At 30.7% G+C, this 17495-nt stretch overlaps 1 protein-coding gene across 1 annotated transcript; it reads right to left on the reverse strand.

Annotated features, from left to right (window-relative positions):
* Positions 1–617: 617 nt before the first annotated feature.
* LOC134717709 (collagen alpha-6(VI) chain-like) lies at positions 618–13701 on the reverse strand. The gene is made up of 5 exons (XM_063580201.1): positions 13698–13701; positions 12103–12291; positions 3399–3694; positions 2275–2572; positions 618–823 (listed from the first exon to the last, which is right to left on the reverse strand). The coding sequence occupies exons 1-5, from the start codon at positions 13699–13701 to the stop codon at positions 618–620; spliced, it is 993 nt and encodes a 330-aa protein (XP_063436271.1).
* Between the last annotated feature and the right edge of the window lie 3794 nt (positions 13702–17495).

A 17495-nucleotide genomic window follows, 5' to 3' on the forward strand; every position in this document is an offset into this window, starting at 1 on the left:
TAGTTTCATCTCATGATATTGCATATGATTTACAAGTTGAACAAGAACATCCTTATCATTTAGAATAATTTATACTTTTGCAAACAGTAAATTTAAAAAATGACTATATAAAAGATATACATGATACAACAGAGGTATTAACTTGAAAGTTATTGTCTGGACGTAGGACTATCGTTTTATTTAGTTAAATAGACCTGCTATAGCGTTATTTTAGCGGTTGGTTTCATTCTGCGGACCATTCGATTCACAAAAAAGCAATAATGATCCTAATTATTATCATCATATCAATTTAACTATAAAATGTACTGAATACCTTTTCTTATTCAACATGTACAAGCGGACAGTTTTTTTTTCGGACAAAAGCACTCAGCGGTTAAGTAGATCGCTTTTTTTCCTATAACATGTATACAATGTATGATGATTGACGTTAACCAAATGTGATGCCGAAAAATATATTCACTGTCAAGGTGAGTAAAGAAGTATTTATCAAAAGCAACAAACATCAATGTAAATACAAAAACAGGAATTTATAAAAACTAACAACATCAAACAGCGACACGAATGAATAAAAGCTGTCATATTTCTAACTAAGTACCGGCAAGTGAATAAAATTTTACTCACCGTACAACATAAAATCGTCCACTTCTAGTATAGCATTCCCAGTCCGTTTTGTTTTCATCACCAAAATTCTCAGTGAACACAGTGGTATCATTACCTCCTACACTATATGTTTGGTTGACATTGTTTTCGTCACAAGGGCAAAGGTCATAGGTTTTGTTATGAAGAGTACATGGAAAGCCGCAAAATCCGTGAAGGGTGCTGTCTGTCAAATTCAAAAAGTTTTACTGAAGATTATTGAAACATTTTCAACGTTTTGTCAAATCATGCAGTTGGTGGGTGAAAGAGCAATTATAGTCAAACTTGAAATGTTTTAAATTTATATAATAAAGGAGCAACCTATTCTGTTAATGATAATCCCACTATGCATCTTATAGTAGATAAGTCATGATGGCCTATTTTGCTAATGGCTGAAATGCAGTTTCACCAATCGAAAAATAATCGAACAATTGGAACATTTTGAATAAGGCCTATATAATTATAACACTTGTCGACAGCTTTGAAAATATAGATGGTCATTTTGTTTACAGTTAATATTTTTTAACTTTACTTTTTCTTTAGAACTTATTACAAAAATAAGATAAATAACTAAAACAAGTACAAGGTTGCAGATAATAAATCGAGAACAAAACCTGCATCAGAGTTACAATTTGCACTGCTATATTTTAAAATCCTTATTGAACAAACAAATTTGTTCTAGTGTTGTTTTGCACAATATGACATGGGCCTGAGTTCGGACTAGTTAATTTTCAAGATGGTCAATGAGAGTACTATTTTATAAATTTAGCGTTTTATAAATGTTTTCTCTGCATTTACCTTCATCAGACACTTTGAAACCATAAACCTTTAAATACATTGATGTGTTATTTACTGAATACAAGTTTTCGAACACCCAATTACAAAGCCAATGCTGAATAATTTCTTAAATACATAACAAAAAGAAAGCTTGAGAGAAAAGTGAAATTCATTCACAGTCAACTATGAGGGATTGTAAAGTTAGATTAGTTTCTATAAAACGTATAAGTAAGTACCACCTCATTAAAAACTTATAAATTTCACTGTAGGTTATATATTTATACACCACAAGCTCTACACGTTGATAAAATAATTCCACTTTGAAACGGAATAGAGTGGACACAACGTCCTTTTTCAATATTTATCTGTTATATGACATATATTTATTTCTCTTATTCTTTGGCAATTTAACATGTTAATGATCTATTGTAAACAAAATAATCAACGTGTGGTTGCCGTTTATCTGTGAAGATGATTTTGAGGGTCATAATCTTTATCAGGTCACTGAATTCCGTTCTTCAAAAATTTCCAAAGTTCGATTATAAATCCGAGAATCCACGCGTTCCAATGTAATAATCTATATATATCTTGCTAAATGTATTTTAAAATGCAACAAAAAATCCTGACTTTTCAAAAAGGTAAATTATTGAAAACATACTATTACTCTGTTAAAAACAATTATTTTAACAATAGTGAAGATAGCATTTTGTATTGTTAGGTTAAGACATAAAACAAAATCCAAAAGCAATCCAAAATGACGCAACATAACAAGAAACAAACAATACATAAAACTAAACATACCTCTAGAAATATGAAAATAAGATTGCCTTAAAATGATAGTAGGGCATTAAAATAACATACCTTGTGTGCATATTGAACTTATTAGACCATCTAAAATTGACGGGAAGGTATCAAAATCTTCTACAAGGAAGACATTTTGGTTTCCAGATGCAATAGCTTGTAACAGGCTTATATCAACACCATCTCCGACACCCACAGATAAGATCTTGACATTTGCATTCTTTAAGCTTTGAGCTTTCGGAACTGTGCCGCCAACGGTTTTACCATCAGTTATAACAATTGCAAATCTATTGTCGACTGCACATGGTCGTCCTGCACCATTGTCCACATCCACGTTAAATAAGTTATTCTCTACGTACTAATGAAATAAAATGTGAACGAAATAACTTAGAACAAATAAACTATCAAACATAAACATATATTATTCAAGCATATTCATTATTGATAATTCTAATATAATCATCCCGTTATTAATACACCCACTTAATAGTAACATGTATACTAATGATTCGTTGAAAAAAAACAGCAGTTCTGCAAATTAATGACGTAAATGTATAAAAATATAACTGCCAGTTTATGTTAGGATACTTAGTTCCACTTTTGAAGACTTCAATAGCCATCAATAGACTGGTTTCCTATTATCTATTACTCAAGAGTTTATACTTTTCTACAGATTACCTACTATATGTTAAGACATTCTGGTATATACATAGTCAATAAAGAGCAACTAAAAGTAAAAACAATCGACATCTAATCTACACTAATAAGTTCAATAACACCTGAATGCAAAGTAAATACTCCCATCAAAGATACCACGATTATAATTCACAAGACGCGTGTTTCGTTACCATACCACGAAGTTGAAGAGCGTTTAGAACCCAAGTTATCGAAAAAAATTCCAAACACACTTAATGAAAAGTATGCTTAGGACTACGGGAGATTCAGCTACACGTACCATTTGATAAAACTTTTTTATATTCCTTTTATACAAATCATGCTTATTTTTTTCGGTTTTTATCACGCATCATCTGCTGTTACAGTATGACTGCGCCTAAGAATGATGGAGATATAATCAAACAAAGGGGTGTGTTGGTCCTCACTTTCAGCTTTTAATCCTAATTTATGTGAACAAAATTTGAGTGATATTTTCCATTATCTCAAACCTTGCTTTTTAATAATTTTACCTCAAGTGCTGCTCCAATATGAGTGTCAGTTCCATTATTTACAAAGGTATCTATAGCAGCAAGAACACTAGTGGCATTCCCGTGGTCTTTTAAATCAAATTCCAGTGTTTGGTCATCTTCACCAGAAAAAGAAACTGCTCCAAACTGTGCTCCATTCGGTCCAACATTTGGAAATAATTGGACCACACTTTTTATAAATGTTTTCATCTTGAGAAATTCTGCGTCATTTATGCTACCAGATTCATCAATCAGGAAGACAATATCAGAGCAAGCAATACAATTTTCTACACCTGAACCTAGAATATAAATATTACTATAATTGAATCTAACTTATATTGTTTACATTAACCTATAATAATTAGTATGATGAATAAAGTACACTATCACTTTTAGAAAGAAGTTAAGAATATAAATGTTGTAAATTGAAATAGGTAGCATACCTTCGGGTTTATTAAGCATTTTTGGAATTTAAATACGGCCCATTTTGAATATTTTTTTCAGGTTCTTACTTTTCGGGGATATAAGCTATATACCACTTTGGTTTTAGCGACTTTTGTGTTATTGATTAAACACAAAGTGACTCATTATCAGTATTTTATTTATCAATAATGTAATTTTGAATGTAACATGTCTTCAACTTGGCTGAAACTTTATGTCTTCAGTCTAAACACATAATTTTTTCATGTGACCGTGACTTCATTAACGTTTTTTTATATGAATTACTCCTTAAAAGTGGAATTTAGAATTGAATCTCAAGGAATGACTGTACTTTTTTGTTCTATCTAGTACAAATAACCTAAAAAATTTGATGCACACTTTCCGATAAACCGCTACATTGTTTACATTATTTCGAATAGACAGAAAAAATATTACAGTCATTCCTTAATAATCATTATAATCACTTTTATTTAAATATAAAGTTCAACTCCCTTAGGAAAAGTTAACCTTAGATATATAATTGGCTATAAATTAGGGTCCTTTTATGGTCAGATCGGTCTTCGTCATTTTTTTTGGTTAAAGATCCTGTTTGCCTTTTTGATAGAGACACAGCAGTTAGCATGTTGTTATAATCTGAATCATTATATAAATAAACAAATATGTCCAAATAAGGACAATAGCAAAAATGAAAGACAACAATACAAAAATAAAATGACCATAGCACAATAATATAATGACGGGATGTATAAGTACCGAGTCACGCCAAAAGTATATTACCAAACATGGACTAAACATTAAAGCTTAAAAATATACAAAGACAGATAAAAGAACGTTATAACACGTTATTCAGATGATAAACAACGCCAGTACCGTAAGGAGTATTGAAAATCATAAGTCGAAACCAAACTGACAAAGCCGTGTAAAAATAAAGAAAAAGATCAAAAGACAAACAGAAGTATATAAAATACACCATAGAAGATCATAGACTGAGCAACACGAACCAAAATATCTCAGCTGTGCCTGAAGGGTAAGCAGATCCTGCTCCACATGTGGCATCAGCCTTGTTGCTTGCGTATGATCAAACACGTAGTGTTACGCATGACATGAACTCAAACTGAAATGAAGCCTTTCAGAAATTCAGTCATATGAGTTTGAGAAAAAATAGACATGGACAGCCTAAAAACCTTGATGGAAAAAACTGCAGTCAACTAACCACTTAATATCAAACGAAAGACTTACCAAGAGGGAGCGTACCATAATCAAGATGGTGGGTGCAAGCGTGTCTTTTTTATGATACGAACATGAATAGAAAGGATTGGATATTTCAACTGATAAACATTTGAAATGTTGTAAATGTTTTTATGGTTTCGTTGTATTCTTTAGTATGACGTTCATTAACCGACATTACATGATTGGCAGCCATCTTGAAAATAGCATCAAAATTGGATTTTTGAAAGTGGGTCAATAGCATTTTTTGACTACCATACATATTTCTACGATTGTGTAAAGTTTCATGCTTTTATCATTATCATAAAATTTGTTTAAATATATGTACGAATCAGCTGGACTATTATCAAACCCGCAAAGTAAACACTTTAATCTGTAAATACGAGATAATCTGGTTAACAATTGATGTCATTGTAAGTTATGGGAAAGAGATTTGTAGTTTTTTTTATCGACAATGTAATTGTAAAATTAATAATTTTGAATCGTTGTTTTTTTCTTCTTTAGAAAATCATTAAAAATATCGTGTATATTGTGCAAGTCAAATTATGGACAAGCTTTATGACAAATTTAAAAACAGTGTTTGTAGAAAGAATGAAACAAAAACACAAAAAGTTGCAATAAATATAACTTTTCGCAGATTTCAGCTATTAGAAATTATCTTAGAGAGATCAATATTTGAAACAATCGTGCGCCATGGAATACAACAAAATATATTTAGACGTAGAAAATAACAAACATAGGTCATCATATGTCCTTCAACAATGATAAAACCCATACCGCATTGTGAGCTAGACAATGCCCCGAAATGACAGGTATAAAACAAGTCAAAAGTGAAAACAAACGGTCTGATTGATGTACATGACCTAAAATTAAAAAAAACCCGTGCAATACACATCAAATCATTAGCTTTCAGCAAACGTCCTTGGTTCAACAATCAATAAAATGTAGATAGAAAACTTGACGATCATATTTAAAAAAAAAAAATCAAAAAAGTGTTGAGTATTTTCATGTGATGTCCATGCCCTGTCTGTAATTAATTGCATTTCTGCTCATTTATGAACAGGTGTATTTTTTTATAAGTGAATGTTTGCTTGCTTAGTCATCATCCTTTGGTTTTGTTATCCAGTTCCCTGTACATATCTTGTTTTATTTATCAGCAAAATACATTCCTATATAAAGCAACATTGTTCAGTGTTCACAGATAATAACAATTTTGTTGTATTATTATTATTTTTTAAAGAAAGACTATAGCTTAGCTGATATGTGCAACTGAAACAAGCTTGATTTCCCAGAGCTATAAACTTTTCACTGCAGTTAGATCATTTTCTGTTATTTTTATCTCCAAATTAAGTAACAAAATGTTATTCTGTGCTATGTTGAGTTTAGGTCCCGTCACGTTTTTTCACACTCTGGTGTTCGTTAAGAGATGGAAAATATGTTTTATTTATTCATAAAAAACATATAAGCTATTTTAGCTTCAGTTCAAAAACTAATTGATGTCAATATCGAATTATATCTATTTGTTTTATGTAGTGTAAATCGTTCACTTAGTACAGATGATTTTTTTTTAACTTTTGAATCTATTAAAAGATCACAAAGCATATTTTTTTTATTTCTATTTTTGCATGATTAAATCTTCCAGATCATATGTGAGTAGAAAATTTCATACAGGAAATGTGCATCGAAGCAAAACAGAGAGTGTGTCACAGCTGCCCCATGTATGTGATATTTAATCTAATAAAAGATGAAAGATAACAAATAGTCTTGTATAAATGTCAATTTAAAAATACCAATGAAAAAAATTCCTACAGAAACCAAGTGATGTACGGCTTTACAAAATGGACACAATCCATATTGCATAGCAAGCTTGTAAAAGCGCGGCCATAACAGATGAGAAACAATTCAAACGAGTAAAATAACGCCATAATTTATGTAGAAAACGAACAAAGAAACATAAAATACTTCAACAAACGATAACCTCTTAAATACAGGCTTCTGACTTTGGACAGGCATATACAAGATTTGGCGCAGTTACGCCCCCTCCCATAATCTTGAATAGTATTGAATCAACACAAAACAAGAATACACTTTAAGATTCATTTGATAAAGGCTTTACGCATCTAATTGACACAAAACAAGCAAATATCATAATCACTCTAAATTTAGAAAAAAGAAAAAACATGAAATTTGGTCCTACGCTTGACGCGTGAGCTTTTAAGAATGTCGATGACTTTTGTCTCTCGCAGTTTAGTGTACGTATCTTGTATTTGAAACTTTACTTATGAGATTCAAATGAACTAAGTTAGTGTAGCCTAAACATTGACCAAACGCTGTGTATACTGTAAACCAACTTATTTTCGAGGATACTTTATTTCACGTTTAGCCCTTTCTAGTACATTTCGCGATTCTCATATTTACCTTATGAAGTTAATTAAGAAATAATCCAAGTTTTACATATTCCCGACGATTTCTATTCGCTATTTTTTTTTACTCGCCAAAGTCGCGAAAATAAATTGCTCGCGAAGATAAGTTGATTTACAGTAATTAAATTTCAAGTCATTTCAGTTTAATCCGCCTTTAATGTATACAGATTGACTGAAACGTATATTTAAAAAGTAAAATCACAAAAATATCGAAGTCCAAGGAAAATGCAAAACGGAAAGTTCCTAATCAAATCGCAAAATCAAAAAGCTTAAACTGATCAGACAAATAGTTAACAACTGTCATATTTCTGACCTAGTACAGGCATTTGCCGATGTAGACAAACGTGGTTCTATAACTAGCTAAACCCCTCACTTGTATGACAGTTGCACAAAAGTTCCATTATATTGACAACGATGTGTGAACAAAAACAAACAGACATAACAGGTAAACATGTCAAAATAGAGGTAAAACAATCAACATTGTGTAACCCACGGGACATACTTTTTTAATCTCGAAAATCAGGAAAATGTATGGCTCATACGAATAATACCTATGACGAATGATATCATTATTGATTTGAAATGTTTGATTTTAATGAATTCGCAAGGAAAAATTATTTATAAAATTTTCCTTTTCAATCGCAATATATACATAGCTACTTGTTTTGACGCAAAAATTAAAATGGTGTTCATTGCCTTCTAATGACAAAACAATTGGTACAGTTTATTGTCAATGGATAACAACGTTAGAATGGTTTACCAGTTCAATCATTCAACGACCTTTTACCATTAAGGTGGTACCTAACACTACAGGGAGATAACTCTGTAAAATCAGCTCAACGTTTTAATTACGTTGCGTTGTAAAGGGAATATTAAGCTTCTTAATGACCAAAATAACTGTCTGTCTAACTGCTATGTAACCAGTGTAATTTTTGTGATAAAATGGTTGGTTCAAATTTTTTGAATTTTTTATATTTTTGTCAAAGGATCAAAGTAAATACTTTTTCAACACTTTGTAAAAATGAAACAGGCCAAATTAATTTTAGTGAAAGTGTTGGGTACCACCTTAAATGATACAAACCACAAACATTTTGCGTCAATTGTTGTTTCAATAATGAATTAAGTGGTCCATTGATACGTGCATTTTGATACGAAACAATTATTCAAATTGCCCTGGCATGTAGATTATATGATTATTGACATATTTGCATGGGAAATAAGCTTTCCCAGTTCATGCTGTAGCAGGAGGAAATTTAGGCAACAGACGTCTACCGATGTTCAAATCGTATCAATCAATTGAGAAGAAACAAGAGAAAAGAAAGACTTTCATTACTCAAACCGTCTATGACGCAACAAAAAACGTTCATATAACTCAATTTGAAACATCTTTGTTTTCAAATGATACTTTGAACAGCCATAAAATACAAATTTTGATAATGTACCTAAAATTTGGTAACAGTATTAGGAGTTATTTGATCAATGGTTAAACATGTAACTCTATCACTTCACAAAAACGAAAATGTGTCCATTAATTCAGTTTAAAAAAACAACAACATATATATAATGCAATTGTTGAAAAATCGCTACATGGAAAGTGTTGACCATCTTTTTTTAATCAGAAGAACTTAACAGTATAACTTTTGATTTTCTCCTAAAAGGGCATAACTATTAAACAAAAAAACGTCAAAAATGTAATTGTTAAACATTACCTTCAGACTTTCCGAGGAAGCTGACTAACATGGCCACCATAATTTCTTTCCACATCATCTTCACTGCTAAGCTTGTTTCAAACTAACTTTGTATGACAGTGATAGTTGGATGTAACAGATTTCAAAATGAGTCAATGATAAATAAAAGATGCACATGGCTAACTCTGACATATTGTATTTTATTAAATCATTTTTTTTTTATATAAAAACTGTCTCTGTTTCAACAATTGTATATATTAACTCTATAATGTTTAGTAGGTAGATATTATTCTACGAATAAAATGGCTACAACAAACATTTTTTTCGTTTCGTAGATTTTCAAACTTGTAATGAAAAGTTATTTACATTTTTATAGAAATTTCCTTTTCCACACACAAAATTCGCTGATAGAAATGGAAAGTAAAATTGTGTACACCTATGATGATAAACGGTGTTAGCTAATAAAACATAGCCTTTAAATGAGGGATTCAAAATGTAACGTATTTTTTACATAAATAAGGCCATTAGTTTTCTCGTTTGAATTATTTTACATTGTCTTATCCGGGCCTGTTATAGCTGACTATGCGGTATGGGCTTTGCTCATTGTTGAAGGCCGTTGTTAATGTCTGTGTCATTTTGGTCTTTTGTGGATAGTTGTCTCATTGAAAATCAAACCACATCTTCTGTTTTGTATACAGGGACAAAAGCTCACACCTTACTACAAAGGAGCAGAAACCTTAGATTTTATCTATAAAACTGCATATGTCCATTGGTGACTAAAGAAGCAGTGTAACATGATTCATTTATATCTTGAGGGGCTATACAAATCTAAGCTCATGTTTAACCTGAAAATGTGGAAATATAATACATAACCAGTATATGAACATGCAGTATGGGCTTTGCACATTGTTGAAGGCCGTACGGTGACCTTTAGTTGTTAATGTCTGTGTCATTTTGGTCTTTTGTGGATAGTTGTCTCATTGACAATCATATCGCATCTTCTTTTTTTATATATACAAAACATACACTATCCGTGACGAGTATCTATCTCAATACAGTATTCAAGTAGAGATTATATTATTTCTTTATTTCATTTATCTTTGTTGTCTTCTATTTTGGAGAATTTTCCCTTTTCTTCATTTTTTATCTACATGTAATTGACTTCTTCATCAAGTGAGGAAAAAAACCGCACCGATCTTAATATAATCACATAGCATTAATGATTTGTTATCAAATCAAAGCAAGTAAGACGCCTTTTAAATGTTATTTTTTTGTCATTTGAGATTTTTGTCAAAATGCTCTCAACTGCGTACTTTGTTTTATTTAAAGTTGTTTTTGATTCGAGCGTCACTAGTATATATCCCGGTTTCTGCTTTTATGAGTGTATTTAAATGACCGTTATGGGAATATTCGGGCGCAATTACATCAACGAATCATATGAAAGTTTTATTGTAGGGTAAAGTGATGGTATAATTCAAGCCGATACCATTAAATGATTTTTACCTAACAACCATACACGAATAGTATTTATTGTTAAAATTCTGTTCCAACTATTTCTTCAAAGAAGGAAGGTTCATATTGGTCAACATCTTTTTAAGATTGAAATGTTTAGAAGCTGATGCAATTTTTTTGAAAGAGATGTGAAATCGCATGAATACATTATCTCCAGTTTATCTTCTCGTTTTTTAAACAATAACATTGATTATTGAAAGAGATGTGAAATCGTATGTGAAATCGTATGAATACATTATCTCCAGTTTATCTTCTCGTTTTTTAAACAATAACATTGATTATTGAAAGAGATGTGAAATCGTATGAATACATTATCTCCAGTTTATCTTCTCGTTTTTTAAACAATAACATTGATTATTGAAAGAGATGTGAAATCGTATGAATACATTATCTCCAGTTTATCTTCTCGTTTTTTAAACAATAACATTGATTATTGAAAGAGATGTGAAATCGTATGAATACATTATCTCCAGTTTATCTTCTCGTTTTTTAAACAATAACATTGATTATTGAAAGAGATGTGAAATCGTATGAATACATTATCTCCAGTTTATCTTCTCGTTTTTTAAACAATAACATTGATTATTGAAAGAGATGTGAAATCGTATGAATACATTATCTCCAGTTTATCTTCTCGTTTTTTAAACAATAACATTGATTATTGAAAGAGATGTGAAATCGTATGAATACATTATCTCCAGTTTATCTTCTCCTTTAAACAATAACATTGATTATGGGAAGAGATTTGAAATCGTATGAATACATTATCTCCAGTTTATCTTCTCCTTTTTTTAAATAATAACATTGATTATGGGAAGAGATGTGAAATCGTACGAATACATTATCTCCAGTTTATCTTCTCCTTTAAACAATAACATTGATTATTGGAAGAGATGTGAAATCGTATGCAGACATTATCTCCAGTTCATCTTCTCCTTTTTTAAACAATAACATTGATTATTGGAAGAGATGTGAAATCGTATGAATTCAGTATTTCTAGTTTTGCTTCCACTATCTCAGGGTTAAAAATACCAAACGCTAGACAGAGTTGTTTAGCAAATGCTACCTTTTTTAAGGTGTACAATATTTTCATAGTGTCCTTGTCAATCACTGAAAACTCTCTCTGGATCATATTTACAAAGAATCCCAGTCTTCCTGTGGCAGCTGATCCAGCTGTATTCTCCAAACCTATTACTTTAATTTGTTTCCATGTATTCGACAGCATACTCATGGATGTAAAGCATATGTAAGAAAAGCAATTATGAATAAGAAACGACCATCCAATGTTTCCCGCGTAAAACTGATTGTCTATTTCTGTACAACTGTTTACTCCTACTTCGACCACTAAGTTTTTTGAGTTATTATGAAAGGACGATAAAATTTCGTACCAGAAATTAATTTCAAAGTATATTTTACTTGTATTAGTGAGACGTTTATCTCCAATTGTGCCTTTGTACGTGTTAAACTGTTCTAGATGATTAACAAAATTCGGAGTCTCTTCACTAAACGAATTAGCCATTACTGTGTTATCATCAGACAGGAACAGTAATTGATTTGTTGATTTCCTGTCAAATTTCAACGAATATGCGTAATCGGTCTTGTCATCTGAAATGAAAGTTTCATAATAATCAAAAGTAAAAATATAAAATAAAAATATCATAAGCACGTTTTTTATCTATTGTTTTTAACATCAAAAGTTATTCACAATAGTTTTGTTTCTGAACAAAGAAAGAATTAGATGAGTGAAATGTTTTTCCAAATACATACCATGTGAGGAATACGTTAATGAGTCATCAAGAATAAGGTACATAAAATTGAGAATGGAAATGGGAAGTGTGTCAAAGAGACAACAACCCGACCATGCATGGAACAGAAAACAACAGAAGGTCACCAACAGGTCATCAATGCAGCGAGAAACTCCCGCACCCGGTGGCGTCCTTCAGCTGACACCTTAACAAATATATTTCTAGTTCAGTGATAATGAACGCCATACTAAACTCAAATTTGTACACAAGAAACATAAATTTAAAATGAAACAAGATAAATAAAGACAAGAGGCTCCTGACTATGTACATGTATGTACTGACATCAAAATAAAGCATTCTAAATATAAATGGTTGTATCGTTTACATTATCTTATACCATACTCTTAGGTGATTTCCATTTGGCGTGGCCCTGTACTTATATATCTTGTCATTGTTAAATTGTGTTTTTGTATTCTTGTTTTTTTTCAATTTTTTTAATGTTCTTTATTAATACGCCTTGGTGTGTGTGTCTTTGTTACATATAACGTGGCTCTGTACTTATACATCCCGTCATTGTGTTATTGTGCTATGAAAGATTATTGTATTCTTGTTTTTCGTTTGAACTAATGTGCTTTCAAATTGTGTATATGTCTTTCTGTGTTTTATTTGTTACATACCGTAAACTGAGAAATAATGTAGTCGGGATAGTTTGATGTTGTTTTTTTTTCTCGCAAGACATGTGTTTTATACTGGTGTGCGTTATTTTGGTGTTTTTTTAAATAAACATGTTTAATTTTATATTATGATATGACGTGCTCCTTTTGACAACTCTCATGATATAATTCGATTATCACGGTCCAGGCCATGTGTAAATTTCCAACAAGTACATGACTTCCATAAATTATTTCTGAAATAAGAGTTTTTAGCAGACTCATTCTTATTTATCCTTTATTGAAAAAATATAATTGGATTTCAAAAACTAGAAACACAAAGGTAACTACATGAAGGAATTTGATACCGAATCAACTGCAAGAAATTCCGTATATCGTGATTCAAAGCTGGAAGAATATATAAAATGAAGTCCTGAACATTTAGATTAACTTTTCTAATTTTCCACCTCGAATTGTTACCTCATGCAAATATTTTCCGGGGAATACTATGGGATGAAATTGTAGTAAGTTAGTACATATTGTTCCTGCTTCTCTTTTAAACCCCGTTTTTTGATGTTTTTGGTATAGTAATACCTTTGGTATTTATGCCAAGTACCCATGCTAGTGTCAATTTTTGCAATTAATAAACATTAGTTGCACATACAACGTTACATGTGTAAAATATGTGTGACAGATGCCAGAAGGACAGTCAAACTCATAGATTAAACATAAACTGACAACTCCATGGCGTATAAACAAAAAGACAAAGAGATAAATAATAATACACAAGACACAACATAGAAAACTATAGACTAGGCAACACGAACCCAACCAAAATAGTGGGTGATATTAGGTTCTCCTGAACGATAAGTAGACCCGGCTCCACATGTGTAGTTGTTATTACAAAACCTGTAAATAGTTTAATTCAGTAAGACTCATCTGTATCTCCTGAGAAATCACAAAGGAATCGAAAAACGGATAATTGACACAATACACATTAACGGTGACTATAGTTATCAAAGGTAACAGGATTATGATTTAGTACGCCAGACGCGCGTTTCGTCCACACTAGACTCATCAGTGACGCTCATATCAAAATATTTATAAAGCCAAACAAGTACAAAGTTGAGGAACATTGAGGATCCTAAATTCCAAAATGTGAACACTTTACATTAAGCTATAAGACATATGATAACAATAAGAAGATTTGGTATGAGTGTCAATGAGACAACTCACCGTGTGTTTATGTGTCCTAAAATGTAATGTATGCAGGATTAGAAATATAGTTTTACCCTTTTCCGGAGAAGTAGATTTTAATACCATGAGTGGAACAACTATGGATATGGTTAAGACTACACCACATACAAAAGTAAATATTGGCCACGTGCTCTGCTTTGTTCTAATCAATAAGTTCCGGGTAGACACAACGTCTTTTTCTAGACCCATCTAAAATGATAAAGTAATAAACAAATGACATAAATATCAAATTTGTCACATTTTGTATTATATGTAATTACTGTAATTTCATCTGGATTTTTTATCATTTTTTTTTAATTAAACTCTATATTTTAAGTTGTATTTATATTTGTTTTAAATATATGAATATATGTGTACTTATATAATAATATAACCCACAACAATGTTAAATCTACAAATTTGCCGAAGAAATATGTGTTTTTGCCCTCGCCGGGATTCGAATTCATGCTATTGGGAAATTATGATAACACAGCCTGCATTGTGTCCAGCGCTCTAGACAACTCGGAAATCTAGACTGATATAAACAATTAGCTTTTGGTTACCTATATATAAAGTGCTACTTTACTGTGTCAAGAAAATCGAAAGGTATGACACTGTACATGTTATTAGACACAATTTAAAAAAAATCCTAATTTGAAAATATGTGAAGCATTCAAAATCAAATGTTATTTTTTTGTCGTAATCTCTGTTAATACTCCTTTAGAATAATGTAAATATTGTAGACTGTTTTTTTTTCTGGTTTTTAAATTTTGTAATTCTATTGAAAAAAAAAAGAAGAAAAGCATAAAAAAAAACAATCACAAGAACTCAAACAGGAGCTAAGGCATTCAAAATGTCGCAACGCATTAAATTATACTCACCATAAAAACTGAAACCACAAACAAAATATCGTCTTTACCTCAAATTGCTAAAATCACTCCAATCTAAATCATCCACACAGATTAATTCAAATTTCCCAAAGATTTAATCAAATTTTACACATAGTATTTTAAATATCACCAAAAGTATACGATTACATGTTTAAAAATCAAAAGTTAATGATTAGAAGAAGCAAACGCATGGCATATATTGACAAACTTGTGCTAGCTCCGAACGATTTTTGACTTATTAGATTAAATTTACTGGCTCATTGGTCATTAGATAAATGGTCATATCTAATTTAAACAATTAAAGAATAATTAAGTTCAGAAATCCGATCACTGAGCACTACAGAGACATCTTAAACATTTATAGTATAAAGTTATCTCCCCTTTTATAGAAGTCTATGCTATAAAACTACATAATTAATCTTACCTGCGGTCTTAAATGATTTTAATTGGCAATTAAGATCCAGTAGTCAGTACTTTGGTTATTTAAATGATTTATAATGATTGTTGGTTGCTTTACGCCGCATTAGCACAACAAGGCTATATCGCGGCGAGAAAATAAATGATATATAACAAACCTTTCAACACTTGGTGAATAATTTTGCAATTATTAGAAATTCAATTTTCAATTCCTTGAGGTAAAGAGGACCTTAATTGATTGTGGCTATTTATGTAGGTCCGATTTTATAGCTATTCAACTGTTTCTGTTTGTATACATCATTTGTTTTCCACGATTTGGTTTTGAGCGTTCATGATGAAGAAAAATCTAGAAAAGCGTTTCGTACCGACGACATTTTAAATTCATTGCATACCCAACTATATCAGTCCTATTCAGGACCGATAACTCTGTCGATAGATATTATAGGGTATACAATATTGTTAAAATTAGAGCAATCGTATCATAGGTCTCTATTGAAATGTAAACAATAAAATATTTTTTAAACTTAATATCGATTCATTAAATGTCTGGATTTAGCTTAAACATTGAATTAAAAAAAAATATTTAATCATATGCAATGAAATCTCGTTGAATTTCCTATAAAATATTAAAATCCATGTGGATTCAAATTTGAATCATAATATTTCTTTTAAATAATAATGAAAATAAAAATATTTGAATATCTTTTAAGCAAAAATTATATTTTTATAGACATTTTCATAAAATTCATATTTTCTTAAAGTTTATTATGACAAATACTTCTTCTGAATTGAAACGCTGAATTAAGAGAAAGTTTATTCATACATTTATGAAAACTTTTGTTTATCGCAAAATTTAAACTCTGGTAATACATGTATACACAGGATATTTAATGTCACCTGCTTGCTTTTGGTTTGCACGTCTACCTGACAATATATTCTTTTGTAACATTACAATCCAAGTCAGAGTTCACTTGTTCTGTAAAGGGATGAAACTTTAAAGGTAAAGAAGATGTATTTATATTAATTGTCGGGCATTGGGTTTTTTCTCATGAGATGAAAACTGTTTTAGTTCTAAAAGGGATTCTAAAGAAAGATAAAATATACAGAAAAGAACCTTTAAAAAAAGGAGAGAACAATTTTATTTTAATTTTATTGTAAACTATTATCCGGTAACAGTATATCAAGAAATTTTGAAATCAATCATATCGAAATATCACCAAAGAAAAGAACAGAAACATTAGAGATTCTACATGAAAATATTAATATAATCTAGGAAAGTCTTACAATAGAAATCCTTCATTTGATGCAACATTTCCATATTATGGGATATACATCATCCGCCATTTTGAAAATTCCCGAAAAATTCCATTTTTTAAAATTCCATTTTTTAAATCGATATTTGACAGACTTTGACTTGAAATTAAACTGTTTTAAGTAGTATTTTTCGCCAGATATATGCTTTATTATACTTAATCGATTTGCAAAGTTTTTAAATGTCAGGATTTTTTTTATTTATTGTACAAATATCATGGGTATCGGTAATTTAGCATGGCGGCAACGGAGAAATGACGAGAAAAGTGCATGTTTTTACAAGTCTTAAACGACAGAGTTTAATAAAAAAAAAAAAATAAAAAAACTGTTAGGACCAACATTGTTTGGTAGAAATATGTTTGATTACCATGGATTGATTTGCAAAACATAGAAAACGGGTCAGGTTTATGAGAAAATTAAACTTTATTGAAGCATCTGCGCATTTTATTTGGGGAAATATAAAAAAAAAATGGCGGCTAGTATACGTCACAATAATCACGTGATGTCTAACTTGTTGTATATGAGAGCGATTAGAATATGGCTCACTACTCATCAGTTGA

The sequence above is a fragment of the Mytilus trossulus genome, chromosome 5 (assembly GCF_036588685.1).
Source record: "Mytilus trossulus isolate FHL-02 chromosome 5, PNRI_Mtr1.1.1.hap1, whole genome shotgun sequence".
NCBI lineage: Eukaryota > Metazoa > Mollusca > Bivalvia > Mytilida > Mytilidae > Mytilus > Mytilus trossulus.